This window comes from Mytilus galloprovincialis, chromosome 2, assembly GCF_965363235.1.
Source record: "Mytilus galloprovincialis chromosome 2, xbMytGall1.hap1.1, whole genome shotgun sequence".
Classification (NCBI taxonomy): Eukaryota; Metazoa; Mollusca; class Bivalvia; order Mytilida; family Mytilidae; genus Mytilus; species Mytilus galloprovincialis.
The window spans coordinates 66,454,765-66,470,750 of NC_134839.1; the positions used below are offsets into that span (position 1 = coordinate 66,454,765).

A 15,986-nucleotide genomic window follows, 5' to 3' on the forward strand; every position below is an offset into this window, starting at 1 on the left:
ATACGTAGAATAACAATTGTGGACACAGCAATAAGATCAGATATTTAAGACCCTCATGAGCTCGGTGTAAAGTAAAATAAAATATGTAAAAATCAATCATTAAATAAATTTGTTCGATTAACCTTGAAGTGAAAACTAATAAAAATTTGCGTGTATAGAATGAACCCCCTAAATAAAATAATACTGTGTTCTTGACGACTTCCCACCGCGATGATCGATAGAAAAGATATTTTACTATATATATATAGTATGTTAACCAGTATTTTTTTTAATATGCTTATCTGTATTTCACACATGCTTTCGTGTTTATGCAAACATCATTATACAAAACTTCTTCGTTTCATTATTAAGAAACGTCAAAATAATTTTGAACAGTTATTATGTCAGTTGATGCAATACCAATTTCGTCAATTTAACGGAACTATAAATTATTTTCATTTTTCTTCGTATAATGCCTGTACAGTACTAAGTCAGAAATATGTTTTTTTGTAGTTGTTTTTCACTTGTTTCGTTGATTGAGCATGAACATATGGGTTTTGTGTTATTAAAATTTGCTGTTCCAATATTTTTGAAATTAATTAGAATTAAGGAATGTATCTCCCTCATGCATAGCTCTTTTTCCTTGCCCGGCTTTGTACTTTTTTTGTCCTATTTGGTAATTAGCTCTTTATTCTTTTAATAAGCTTAAGATTTTCAATTATTTTGGCCTCGGGCATCACTGAAGAGACATTGATAGTCGAAATGCACATCTGATGCAGAAAAATTGGTACCGTTTATGATATTGATTTCGTCTGATTTGTAAGTTTTTTTTTTAAATTTTAAACTTGCATTGGAGTGAGGTCTTTTGATTTACTTTTTTCTTGACATTTATTTAACATAGATTATACTTTATCTGAGTTATATAGTCAATTATATTCGTACTTTTAAATCTAATGCTTGAATCGCATCATTTTTAATTTCACATTCAACCTTAAAATCGCATCTTTTGATCTGAACTTTTGTAATTGTTATGTGTCAGTTGAAGCAAAATGCCCGCTATAGCCAACACAAAACCCAATATATCGTTAAATTGTTGAATGGAGCAAACATTCATACCGTCATACCATATATTATACGGAATGAAATCCCTATTTACGTGAGTATTTGTTAAAGTTGGATAAACGGCAAGGGTTATTAACATTACATATGTAAAAGTTGATGATACTGCCACCAACTAACAAATATTGTCGAATTGATTAATATAACATACAGCAGCTGTTAAGATATAACAATGATTTTGGCTATTAAAAAAATCTAATTCCGGAAAGAAATAAGATTTGCTACGAAAGAGAATCGTTAAAAATATATATTTTTAAGTCTCATAAGCATAAGAAAGTCTCCTTCTAGGTCATTACAAAGGTTTGGTAGCTTCCTTATGGCAGTATTTACCGTGTGTCTGTTCATTTATATATATTCGCCGCGTAGAACCTTCATTTTTGATCCATTGGATGGATGTTTGGTTGAGTTTTTACTTGTTTAGACGTACTTAATTATTTGTGCGAATTATTAGTTCAGTCTAGGTGGCAGATTGGTTTATCTAGCAATGAACACAGCGCAGGTGGTGTTGTCTCGATATCCCAAAAGCATGAGTGCGAATTCCGGCGTGGGAAGTACAAACATTTGCATCATCAAATTTGCAATTTAACATTGAATGTGCTGATATTTAGAGTAATTATGAATATAAAATGTATTTTTATCCGTGTATCACCTTCTCTTGAGAGCCGTTGCATGCATCTGTCGTAGAGACAAACTTATCAAAATAGTAATTTGGATCCTTTACGATAGATATTTAGCATACCTGCACTCAACTCGATCTTCATGGCTTATATATCATGTACTGTGTAACAACTTTACATTCTACTGACAAGGAAAGGAAACACTATGCCACCGAAACTGAATTATTAGTTCAGTCTAGTCGGACGAGTGGTCTAGAGCGATGGACAAAGAGCAGGCGGTATTGTAATGATATTCCAATTTGTAGTAAATGTCTAACATATTATTCCCTCAGTGTAGATTGATGATTTTAAACAATGGCTGAAGTAGTTTGCCAATGTTCAAACCACTTTAACAAAATTTGAGTTTACAATCAACGAAAACATCCACAGAGGGAATTACATGAACTCAAAATGGAGCACTTCTGGTGGATTTTACAGGGTAAAAAGGAAAACATTACTAAAATAATACTATAAATCTTGTGCTTCCAAATCTCTGTTCTGGATTTACCTACATCAGGAACGTCAAAGCCGAAAAAATTGATAGCCATATATTGATATGAAGCTATACAATATAAAAAGATCATAAAAATAATAGCCCAATTCATCTAAGGTTAACTTTGCTTGAGGGAGTTGAAAATTAGAAATGGACAATTTAAGAAAGATTTGTAGTAAATCATGTCCGTACCGAATTTATTACTTCTAAGCTGACGATAAACTCGGAACTGGTATTTCACCAAGCGTTGTTCACACATCACCCATTATTCGAATCGAGACTCTAATTGTCAATAGAGGGAATATAACATAGTTAGTTTATTTACAGGTAATCTGAATATGCTGGAATCAGATAATCTTAAAATTCAAGGCTACGAGAACATGCTTCTTAGCCGATAATAATTGTAACATGAATTTGCTCTTCCTTTTTACAGTTAAAAGCAAAAGTTTTATAATGCATGCAATGAATCTAATACTGTCAGGTGTGGTAGTCTTTAAAACATTAAACTTCACCCCATTATGTTAAAAGTTAAATCACAAAAATACTGAACTCCAAGGAAAATTCAATCCGAAAATCCCTAATCAAATGGCAAAATTAAAAGCTCAAACACATCAAACGATTGAACAAGAACTGTCTTATTCCTGACTTGGTAAATGCATTTTCCTAAGTAGAAAATGGTGGATTAAACCTGGTTTTATAGCTAGCGAAACTTCTCACTTGTATGACAGTCGCATAAAATTCCATTATATTGACAACGATATTTAAACAAAACAGACATAATAGGTAAAAATGTCAAAAATATGGATACAGAAGTCAACATTGTGTTATTCTCTTAATCACTATAAAAACAAACAAATATGTAAACTAACTTTGACACAAAAACACAATGACAGGATGTATACGTATATATGTATCAAAGAAACACAAAAAGGCATACAGATTTTAATTGAATTAAGATATGATTTACAACAAAACCGTGATAATAAAAACATGCTTTGTTATGAAGGGAACTCATCATAATATAATATAAGGAGACAATTAAAAACGTTTCCTGTTCACAAAAGAACAGTTCTGGATCTTTTATTTTCTATACTATTTATTTTTATTAATTCTTCTACATGTATTCATATGCCTTTTGATAGAGGTTAGATCCAACATTACGAAACAGCACAGGAATGACACTAAAATCAAAATCATACCAGCTCCTATAGATTGCGAGGATACCCTGTCATCGGGGGCACTTACAAATTTGTTGAGATAAGACGAAATCTTTTGTTTATCCACCTTAAGTAAATCTTCAATTTCCTTTAGTTTAGGTGATAGAATAAGGCGAAGCTCATCCATTGTATAGTTGGTAACAGTTTGATTACCCCAATAGTCTAGTCGTGCCTTATATTCACAACTGCATGCACATTGTGGCACCCCTACAAAATATACGAATATAGTATATAAGACATATATGTCACAGTTTACATATGCATCAGAATAAGCTTAAAATTGATTTTTGAAATCACGAACCAACGGTAAGTTCAACTGTACACACATTACTTGTTTCGAGTACACATAGTATATCTTATTGTTATAGTTACAAGAAAGAATATATGAGAATTCCGTTACTTCAAATTTTTAAAATAAGAGTTAAAGAATGGATCCATGCGATTTCGAAACATAACCTTGAGGCCAAATACAAAAAAAGACGATATGGTATAATTGCATAAAAGACCAAAATTTCATTATCAACTATATGTCACCGTACGGCCTTCAACAATAAGCAAAGCCTTTGACACTTAGTCAGCAAAGGTATATGTCATAATTTTCCATATTTACTTTATAGATAGCGCTCTTATGTCTATCGACCTCATCAAGTCCTAGCTATCAAATATTTTTAAGATATAACTCAAATCAATGCTACGAATATTAGCTCAAAATTACACTGAACCTTGCTTTTTACACAATAAAAATTTAAAGCCAGATTTACAATTGTTTTCTTCACTTACCTGTGGGTGCTCCTGGTGGTAATATTGAAGAGGCATGATTGTCAGATAATAGGGATTGAGTTGTGCCTAGCTTACTGGTGTTGTCTCCATTGGTCATTCCCATGGTAATATTAGTAGATATAACATTACCTGTGATGTCTTTATCGGTCGTTTCCGTGGTAATAGATAAAAAATTAGTCGTGATGTCTTCATTGGTCGTTTCCGTGGTTAATGGTAACACATTAGTCGTTATGTCATTATTTATCGTTTCCGTGGTAGTAGATAATTCATCTGTCGTGATTTTTCCGCTTGTTGACATAATTTCGGTTGTTCTTTTCGTTGTTGTTTTATTATTCGTAGAAATTATCTTCACTGAAGTTCTATCGACTGTTGTTGATGGTACAGTTGTGAATACCAGGTCTTCACTCGTCGTGTCTGTTAGAATAACTGTTGAGGCTTTAAAAGAGAGGAGTAAGATATTTTACGTTTCGACGGGATTTCGTAGATTATGTATGTTATGTTCATATATTTGAAAAAATACAATTTAAAACAAAAATCTACATGATAAGAATAAAATAATGGTATCGACCAAACGCATAAAACTTATTAACTTGCGCGTTCGATGCGCTTTTCTGGATTTACGTTAATCAGGAACGCTCAAATTCAAAAATTTGAAAGTCATGAGTGTTATTCCTTATACGGTTGCAAGAGTTCAGTTAAATGTAATGATATCTTTTTAAGAAAAATATCATGCGGCAAAGGCTGGCCAGAATGCAGTTGATAAAAACGTTTAATTCTAGTACTATATACACATTGTTAATGTTTGTTTCGTAAATGCATAGTATATATGTTTTACACGGTATTAGATATGGATTTAAGTTTCTGGATATCAAAACCTAAACGGATGAGTTTTTAATTTAAAAATTTTAAGTACCATCTAATAGTCAGAATGTTACCAGTAAAATATGAACAAATATTTGCGTTCTTGGAACTACCAGTATGTATTGCATTCCACATAAATACTTTAAAGGGGCATAAGCTGACATTTAGACTGTCATACAAGTGAGAAGTTTAGCGCTATAAAACCAGGTTCAATCCACCATTTTCTACTTTTGAAAATGCCAATACCAAGTTAGGAATATGACAGTTGTTGTCCATTTGTTTGAAGTGTTTTGTCATTTGATTTTACCGTTTGATTAGGGACTTTCCGATTGAGTTTTCCTCGGAGTTTAGTATTGGTTCAATGTGGTCAAATAACGGTCGATAACAATGGAAATGCATTAATGATTGGCAAGTCAATAATAAAATTCAATCTTGTATTTAGCACCATAATTTGACATTAAGCTTAAAATGAATAATGCATGCAGTTATCATAAAGAAAATAAACGAAATATTTAAAACTGAAACATAGGATTCACTATTAAAAAAGGCATATCTTTGACTGATTAGGCCAACAAACAATCATTCATATCCTAAATTTATACCGGGAAATAGAAATTGCTAATTATGATACCCGATATCAATACTTTAAAATACTAGATGTTTACTGGATAAATTCTCATTTATTGATACTTTAATTCTATATCGTCAACAAACTTCTTATAATTGAGTAACATATTTGAAAGGGTTAGTTAGCATCCATTTTCATATCTTCCAAGACAATAACACGATATAGAAAATTAACAATTTCAAATAAAGAATTATTTTTCTAGAACTTGATTGTATCTTACCTTGAATCATCACAAGTTGAATATCTACTCCGGTATTTGTACCAAAGATATTACTTGCTGAACATTTGTAGATACCCTCGTCATAGAAACCAAAATTATTGACTATCAATGAAGGAATGTGTACAGTAGACCCACTGTATTTAGACACGTTTGTGCCATCTGGTATTATAGATGAAACACCATACTTGTTTATGAATGTCCATTCAACATTCGTTGCCAGACCATACGCGGTGTATGAACAGTCAATGGTTACACTTTCACCAGCTGGAACTTCAATATATGTATCTGTATTGTGGACACTGGGAGTTCCATGGTCTATTAAAATTAAAATAAAGAAGTTTGACAAATATATCCCTCAAAAGTAAAATCACAAAAATACTCAACTCCGATGAAAATTAAATTTGGAAAGTCCCTTATCAAAATGGATAAATTACATCAAACGAATGGACAACAACTGTCATATTCCTGACTTGGTACAGGCATTTTCAAAAATGGAAAATCCAAACAATTACTATAATATTTTGATTTTAAAGAGTTTCAAAAACATGTTATATATGCCATAAATATAAGATTTGATTTAGCAATTTCTTAAACATCCATTAATCAAAATGATATTCAGAGAAATATATATTTGTTGTTCGACGCAGATACGTATGAAATTCATATATTTAGTTAAGTAATTGAAGTTTTTGCATCAACGTTCATCAATAATTTATAAAGCTTCGCTTTCGATAACATTTTGTTATTGTTGGGAATACGATTAATCATTTAGGTAAATACTTAAAATTCGTGAACATCTTTTTGTAATATTCTCATCAATGCGATATATATATATATATATATATATATAGGATATTGACATGACGTTGAAGTATAAAATAAAGCTTTGTTACTGCTATTTTAGTAAAAATTGGATGACATTTTTAAAATGAATATTAGGAAATATTGTCCCTCGTAGAACATATTGCAAGCTCGTGCAATATAAAATTCTTCTTGGGACGATATTCCCAATTATTCATGCAATTAATTACCCTATAGAACTAATGTAATTTGATGTTGTCTGCACTAAACCGTTTTGTGATATTTAGTAAACAAGTTTTGTGTTATAATCAAGTTGTAATTATAAACATAACTGAACAACATTTATACATTACATGATTGAATGCGAGGTGTAATTAACCATAAGGAATATTTGAAGACATTGAACTTGAAAAGCATGTATAAACGGAAAATACCTTCATTATTGAATAAAGTCAGTTTAAATAATACTAATACAACATAAGAAAAAATAACGCAGTTTAGTGTATTGCGTGTTAATTAATAAAATCACTCAGCATGAAAGACTTTTTAGAACGACGATATCGACGTTTTCCCTAGCTAGCTATTCCTTGAAAATGATCACTTTACTCTTAATCAATCTGTTTTTCAATTTCACTATTTTGCGTCATACATGTAATATATAAAAGCTAGTGAAAGCAAACTGGGCTACATAACATTTATTAATACATTATATCATAAATTGTTGAATTAATCAAAGGTTTTCACAACTGAACACAAAATAGCAAATTAAACTAAACCATACAATATATTTACATCTGACTAATATTGATGATTGAGCTGTCCTCAATTTATAACACAAAAACGATAGACAGCATCATTTCTTCAAAATATCAACCTAAGGACCATGATTTATAAGTTGAAAATATTTAAGAAGTTGCAAGTAAACGGATTTGCTCTGCATTTCACCAACCCCTTGTCCGACCATAAGTCAATCCGTTGTATTACACCCGTGCAAACAACCAGAGTAGAAAGAAAGAAGCAAATAGAAGCCTGTCGTTCAGTGGTTGTCGTTTTTTTACATGGTTCATAAGTGGGTTTTTTTTCTTTTTCGTTTTAGTATATATTAGACCGTAGGTTTTCCTGTTTGAATTGTTTTACCCTATCCATATTGGGTACCTCAAGAACTTGTTGTTAGGTGTGAGCCAATGCTCCATGTTGAATGCCGTATATTAACCTATAACTGTATTTATACTTTGTGACTTGGATAGAGAGTTGTCTCATTGGCACTCATTTCACATCTTCTTAGATATACATAATGTAAATACTTCATTCTTCTATCGATCGGTGTTGTATTAGACTGAACTATTTTATTGCTAATTTTAAAAAAGGAAAAAATCTTGAAGTTATCACTCTATCATAGTCATAGAATAACGATAAAACGTTAAGTAACAAACAATCTAAACGTCCACAGTATGACATTCTCTATTCATTGCCTGTGTGTACCTACATTGTATTCTGTCTTTATGCTTTTGTATAGCAGTTAGGATTGTAATCAGACCCCTTATTAGGCCTAGATCATGATATCAGCCTCGAGGGATGATTTTGACCATGGGCTGATAAGGGGTCTGGTATGAAAAATGACATGTTATGTTCTTTTTATCATAAACTTCAACATAAGATATACAGACACAAACTATTTTTTAATCTTTGAAAAAATGCATTTGTTGTAATATTTGTTTTGCATTTTAAATAATATATTTTCCTGATTCTTAATACTTTTTTGGATTGAACTTTGTTATGTTTTAAACAAAGAAACGTAACAGTGAGGTATATTTTCCGAGATTTGCCGAATTACGTCGAAATGTCATCCGATAACGTTACAGCAAAGCATGCGATAATAACCCGAAGCAGTTGATATGAAACGAAGCAGTTGATATAAACCAGAAGCAGTTGATAACAAAAGTCATATCACACGGCGAAGGCAATTATTCAAATTTAATGAATAAATATATGTACAAATAAGTTTTATCATGGGGTACAATTATATCATTATTTTCTTTAAGTTTTTGATAAAGCGTTAAGTAACACACAATCAAAACGTCTCAGTATGACATTCTCTATTCATTGCCTATGTGTACCTATATTGTATCTATGTCTTTATGCTTTGGAATAGAAGTTAGGATTGTAAAATACGATGTTTGCTTTAATATTTTGCTATGACATTTTAAAACATTGACAAATGACCGTACACATTTTTAACAATATAAATATATTCTTACCTGGACAGGTGTTTTGTTTTCCTGTACTTGATGCAAAGTTACAATGGTCTAAAGAAACAATGCTAGATAATTACATATAGGATATAAAAAAAAAAACTATTAAACAAGAATGTGTCCCCAGTACACGAATGCCCCACTCACACTATCATTTTCTATGTTCAGTGGACCGTGAAATTGGGGTAAACCCTCTAATTTGGCATTAAAATTAAAAAGATCATATCATAAGGAACATGTATACTAAGTTTGAAGTCGATTGGACTTCAACTTCATCAAAAACCACCTTGACAAAAAACTTTAACCTGAGGCGGGACAGACGGACGGACGGACGGACGAACGGACGCACATACCAGAAAACATAATGCCCCTCTACTATCGTAGATGGGTAAAAAAAAAAATCATATTTAATGCCCCACTTACGATAGTAGAGGGGCATTATGTTTTCTGGTCTGTGGAAAACATAATGCCCCTCTACTATCGTAGGTGGGGCATAAAAATATGATTTTTTTATGACCCACCTACGATAGTAGAGGGGCATTATGTTTTCTGGTCTGTGGGTCCGTTCATCATTCTGTTCGTTCGTCCGTTCGTTCGTCCCGCTTCAGGTATAAGTTTTTGGTCAAGGTAGTTTTTGATGAAGTTGAAGTTCAATCAACTTGAAACTTAGTACACATGTTAACTATAATATGATCTTTCTAATTTTAATGCAAAATTAGAGTTTATATCCCATTTTCACGGTCCAATGAACATAGAAAATGTTAGTGCGAGTGGGGCATCCGTGTACTTGTGACATATTCTTGTTTTCTTTTTTTAAATATAAGACTGTGATTCCATGGTCGTTGTTTGTTGCTGTATACCATATTTGTTTTATCTTTTGTTTTGTTTATAAATCAGGTCGTTAGTGTTCTGGTTTTAATTTGTTTAAAATTTGTCATTTCGTGGCCTTTTTTAAACTTGCTATGCGATATGGAGGCCGCCATTTATCTCTGGTGGAGATTTTTTTCGTTGACAGTCATACCATATCTTCTTTTGTTTATGAAGAGTACCAAAAACAAAACTAAATTTTGACAAACAAATAACTAAGTTGTATCTTCGAACAAAGTGTGTGTTTGTCTGATGTATGTTTAAATGTATAGCATTACAAATGTGGCAGGATGTTACATGGGATAAATAATATATATGTTGTACACATGCTTGCAATTTTCCCTTTTGGTTTATATTAATTAATGTAATGTTCTGGAATGTAGCAAAGCAATCCTTTACTATACCCATTCGTGTATCATAAAGTAGACAACTATTGATGTGACAAATAAAACGCTTTGTGTCTGGACTAACATTCAAAGAGAAACCTTGCCACCATTGGGAAGGGAAAACATCCATAAATAAATATCTTAAAGCTTCGAATTTGATAATCGAATAGACATAAAACAACAGCCAACAGATCAATTATGCCAATGCAATAAACCTCAGTTTTTGTTAATCATTTTATTGTTCTAGAACGAGATTTGTTTTTGAAATATTCCTCAAATAAATGCAATACAAAGACATCAACTTCTGACAGAGTGAATAGCTTTTGAGGGACAAATCGCCAACACCAGTACAGTGGTAACTATGCATATTAGAAAACTAAGCAATTATTCCGACCACCATCAAAATTGCGAAATTGCAGGATGAAAGAAATTATAATTGCCATCATCACGACTTAATAGTCATCATGCAAAAGGACAAACAACAGACAGTCTATGTAATATAAATCGAAAACTAGCGTTTGAACACAACTAACCAAACAACAAACCTGAAAATAAATCGTTCAATGAAATCCTAATATAAAAGACAAGCTCTACAAGATCATTTCTAACATTAAACGAAAGCAGAAGCATTGACTCAAAATGAAGAAAGATGCTTCTGAAATTAAGTTGAATAAATTTGAAGAGGAAACAAATGAACACCATTCATTTTTATCGCATAGTCAATGTCGGTCTGCTATTTTCAGCCACAGTTTGAAGGACAATATACACGTGATTATTGGGAAATGTGTTTGTTGACTTTTTGATATTTTTTTGGAAATTGTATTGTTAGATTGTTGTATATTTCGTGTTTTTCAAATTTCCTTTTGAGGCCTTTTTAACAGACAATATGGTATTGGCTTTTCTCATTGTTGACGGACGTACGGTAAGCGATAATGGTTAATTTCTGTGTCTTTTGATCTATTGATATGATACCATATCTTTTTTGTATATGTTACATTGGGGAATTGTTAGTGGTGTATGGTAAATCGTGTAATTGTTGGTTGAAATTGGGATTGTTAGTGGTGGAAATGGAAAGGTATATCGTGAAATGCAGAACAATTTGTGGCGTTTAAACCAGCTTCATAAAAAAGGTTTAAGATATATCTACTTTTTTAATCATAATGTGTCTTTGCCATCGAATTTATGAAAACAATGATGGGTTATTTTGAATTTGGCAGTATCATGGATGATTCCGTGGTGTTCAGAGAAATATTTTATTGGGAAGGTTTTAGTTATAGCAGATGATTTCAATAATAAAAACATCTATAATAAAATCACTGAAATAAATCAGAACATATGGTGTTTAAAGAATACAGTGTTCAACAAGATACACAATTAATACCAATATAGAAAACTGCAAATGACATGACAAAATTAATATACACGTGGTTTTCCAAGTCAAATGTGTCACTATCTGAATATGATAGTTATCAAAGGTACCAGGCTAACTACGTTATTTATGCATGTATGACACAGTGGTAGAAAAAAAAATGAATTGTTATCTATGATCAGTGTTAAAGATTAGAATCAAGAAAAAGTAGAAAAAATATAGAAGTATTTATATTGTGTCGCTCACCTTTGGTTAACTTTGGTCAAGTAGTTCAGAGGAGAAAAAAGTTGTAAAAATGAATGACTACGACTGACGACGATGGACAACGGACTCCAAGTGATGAGAACAACACATTTCTCTCTTGTAAGTGCCGTTAGTCTATTAATTGCCGAAATTATTATCAACAGGCATTTCATTGAACATAATTTTATATTATTGTGATGTACATACATACACTATTCCATCTACTTAGACACCAAATAGACGTCATTCTAAAGTACAAACAACAGACAGTCTATGTAATATAAATTGAAAACTAGCGTTTGAACACAACTAACCAAACAACAAACCTGAGGATAACTCCTACAAGGAGATCCTCGTAGAAAAGACAAGTTCTACAATATAATTTCTAACATCAGACAAAGCAAACGCATTAACACAATATGAAGAATGATGCTTCTGGAATAAGGTTGAATAAAGGAGTAGGTCCAGTAAGACCCCTTTTTGGCCCCAAAATATAGCAGTTTTACAAAATTGATAAAATGTAAACTTTTAGTTATTTATTTGACAGTAGAATGCTTCTGCTACATAAATATGGGCTCTTTTTGACAATACAATGCCCATATGTTAGGTACTGGCACCATTAAGTCATGCTAAATTACTGAAATCTTCACAATTCTAGCATTTAAGGTAAATTTTAAACGGTTTTCGTGTAAAACGAAAGTGGCCGCATTCGTGTTCATCCTTAATATTAAAATTTAAATTGTATTTTATGATAATACATAACATATATATAGGTTGAGGATGAACACGGATGCGGCCACTTTCATTTTTGACAAAAACCATCTGAAAAGTGACATTTTTTGGCATATTTGGTAGATTTTTCATATTTGAGCTTGAATCGGATCGTTTTTAATGACTTAATCAGTTAAAATCTTTCACATAAACTAATTGATTCAAATGAAATAGACACTTAAGTGTTTAAAAAGTGGTCAAAATCTTTCGTCAGATGAACCTGAAATTTGAGGCCTACTCCTTTCGAGCTATTCTGTCTACTTTCGGCACCAAATTTATAAGCGATATGTACGTACGCGTCTTAAGTCTCTGTAGGTATGTGTTGCATTTTTATTCATAAACATTAAACTTGAATTTGTATCATTACAATCATATTTAATTCGTTCTAAAAGCGCATGGCTTTTATGCTGTCGTATTTATTTCAAAGTTATGTGTTATCAACTTTGCAAGAAACCCACAAGTTGGTATTGTTCATTCATGCAGACATTGATAAAGAAATAATAAAATCATATATTTCATAATAGCATAAGACATTTTCTTATTAACAGAATTTTAACTGAAATTGGTAATCGAACTTACCTTTAATTGACAATACTATCTCAACATCGTTTGCTGTGTTTATATTGTTAAAACCTGTAGGGTCGTCATTAACTTAAGAAGAAGGAGAAATGTAAAACAATTTAAAAAATTGATATTACAAAAATACTGAACTTCGGAGAATATTCAAATCGGAAAGTCCCTAATCAAATGGTCAAATAAAAAAAAAATTATTTGATTTGTGGTGAATTAACGTCACTTTCAGCATCGCATTTAGGCTATTTCGTGGCGGCCACTTTTTATTTGTAGAGGAAGCCGGACAGCCCGGTAAAAATCACCGACTTTTAATAGGAAATCAAATCAAAAGATAAGACACATCAAACGCATGGATAACAACAGTCATATTCCTGACTTGGTAATAGCAAGTTCTTCTGTAGAAAATGGTGAATTGAACCTGGTTTTATAGCAAGCTAAACCTCTCACTGCGTGGCAGTCGCATCAAATTCCATTATATTTTCAACAATGCATAAACAAGACAAACATAAATATTATGTAAAAAGGTCAAAAATAGGGGTACAACAGTCAACATTGTGTTATAATCGTAATCCTTTAAAAAAAATATGTAACAAAGAAGCACAAAATGGAATATAGACCAAGCATATTAGCAAAAATTAAAGACGAGAATTTTTTTTTTATTACTATAATACAATAACACAATGTCGGAATATATAAGTACAGAGCCACGTCATATAAGTATCAAATACACATAAATAAGCATATAGACAAAGCACATATAAAAAATGAACGAAAAGCAAACATATCATCATGACTTCACAATCCAATATTACTGGATTATTGATATGCTAAAAATATACAACAAATGTCTACGATATCACATGTAATTTTTTTTATTGTACCAAAGTGTGGGTGTGGCATGAATAAGTTAAGAACATTTCGTATAGTTTAGTTACAATCTTCAAATGTTGTCGCGGTGTTAACACTTCAAGACTGAACTGTTTTGCTTCCACCATATGTCTTGGGACGATGCATACACATAAAGTTATTCGGTATGCACGGACAAGTTTTGTTCGTTTTTTTTTTCCAAATCTTTTATGTTTTAATGGATCTTTGTCAATTCTAAAATAAGGAAACTTCAATGGGATTGTGGTAACTTGACTTGTCACGGTAACGTTTTTTAAAAGGTAGCAACATGCAAAGATTTTTCATCCCAAATCAGACAATTTTAAACTGATGTAATTCCTTTCATCCTTCTTTAAATTTTATTAATGAGGTACCAGAAGAAGGAAGGATTAATCTTTCAAATTGTAATAATTTCATTATGACATACATTTTACATAATTTTAAATTGTTATGTAATTAGTTGTTATATTGTGATGTCGACACTTGAATGAATTTATCTTCTTTAATATTCATAGCATCCCCAAATATTTTTATATTCTTGTACAACACAGTTCGACCTCCTCAGATTTTACAATTGTATTTCATTCTCTCATAAACATTCAATGAGGTGTGCAACATCAGTTCATAAGAGTTCACTAAATTTAATTGGGTATAAAATTTGTTCTATTGATGTTTTTGGAAATCTGAGACACGGTTTTGGAGTTCAAGCTGTGTTGTGCAAGACTCAATAAAATATTTTGGGATTCTATGAATAACAAAGAAGCTTAATTCATTCAAGTGTGGACATCATCACAATATAGCACATAATTGTTACATAACAATTAATTATGTAATAACTATGTCATAATGAAATTATCACAATTTGAAAGATTAATTCTTCTTTTTTTCTTTTTGTACCTCATTTATAAAATTTAAAGAAGAATAAAATGAATAACATCAGTTTAAAGTTGTCTGATTGGGAGTGAACAAATCTTTGTATTGGGCTACCTTAAAGTCATAAGAAACCTCAAATTAAAAAAAATATATGCATATGTTTTTTATAACTAAATGGATAGTTTTCATTATACAATTTATGTACATATACTTTTTCTGAGGAAAATTCTTTAATTTTTTCCACATGTAAAAGAAGTTTACTTATATTTAATTGCCAGCTTCCAGGAAGCAATTCACCGACATATTTTACGTATGCATAGTGACCTAAGCGTGACCCCCTCGTAAAAATCCGGTGATCGCAATACGCATGGATCTGTCATTAAAATAAACAATATATGATTATACATGTTAAACACGTGCTCAATACCCATGCTTTTTGTTATTCGTTTACTATAAGGTGACAATCGGTAAACATCGGCTTCATAACACGGCATTTAATGAGCAACCATATTTGTTAAATCATAACAGACAGAGAGAAAAAAAATTGACGATTATACGATATATTTGCGTAAAAAATGATAAAATCGTGCACAGAGGACTAAGTTTACGATATATAAATGTATTGTTTCAAGAATTGGATAAACATTATTTTTCACCACTCACTCGTTTCATATAACTTTAAATGAAGGTCGGTCATTTAAAGACGTATCAACTGTATCATATACGTTGACGTATACGCATCCGCAGATTTATCATAAACATTATGTGATACCGAGCTTTAGTTGTATATTACTTTCAATAATGCAGATGGGCAACTGATTAATTTCTAATGCTAGTATTTAATTGTGTAGTTGACTTAATTGTTGGAAAAGAGGGGCGAAAGATACAAGAGGGACAGGTGGAAAACGTAAAATAGTCTTTAGCTCGGTATCACAAAATACTTTTTGGTTTATCTGCAGTGCGTATACGTCAACGTATATGATACGGTTGATACGTTTTTAAATGACCAACCT

The 15,986-nt window shown here is 31.5% G+C and overlaps 1 protein-coding gene across 1 annotated transcript in view; it reads right to left on the reverse strand.

Moving 5' to 3' along the window:
* Nucleotides 1-3,175: 3,175 nt before the first annotated feature.
* LOC143062366 (uncharacterized) overlaps nt 3,176-15,986 on the reverse strand; it is a 42,847-nt gene continuing 30,036 nt past the window's right edge. The window contains exons 5-9 of the mRNA XM_076234079.1: nt 13,222-13,293; nt 9,013-9,060; nt 5,954-6,268; nt 4,245-4,679; nt 3,176-3,671 (exon numbers count right to left, since the gene is read on the reverse strand). Of these exons, the coding sequence (XP_076090194.1) occupies nt 3,340-3,671; nt 4,245-4,679; nt 5,954-6,268; nt 9,013-9,060; nt 13,222-13,293 (1,202 nt within the window). The 3' untranslated portion in view covers nt 3,176-3,339. The remainder of the gene's footprint in view (nt 3,672-4,244; nt 4,680-5,953; nt 6,269-9,012; nt 9,061-13,221; nt 13,294-15,986) is intronic.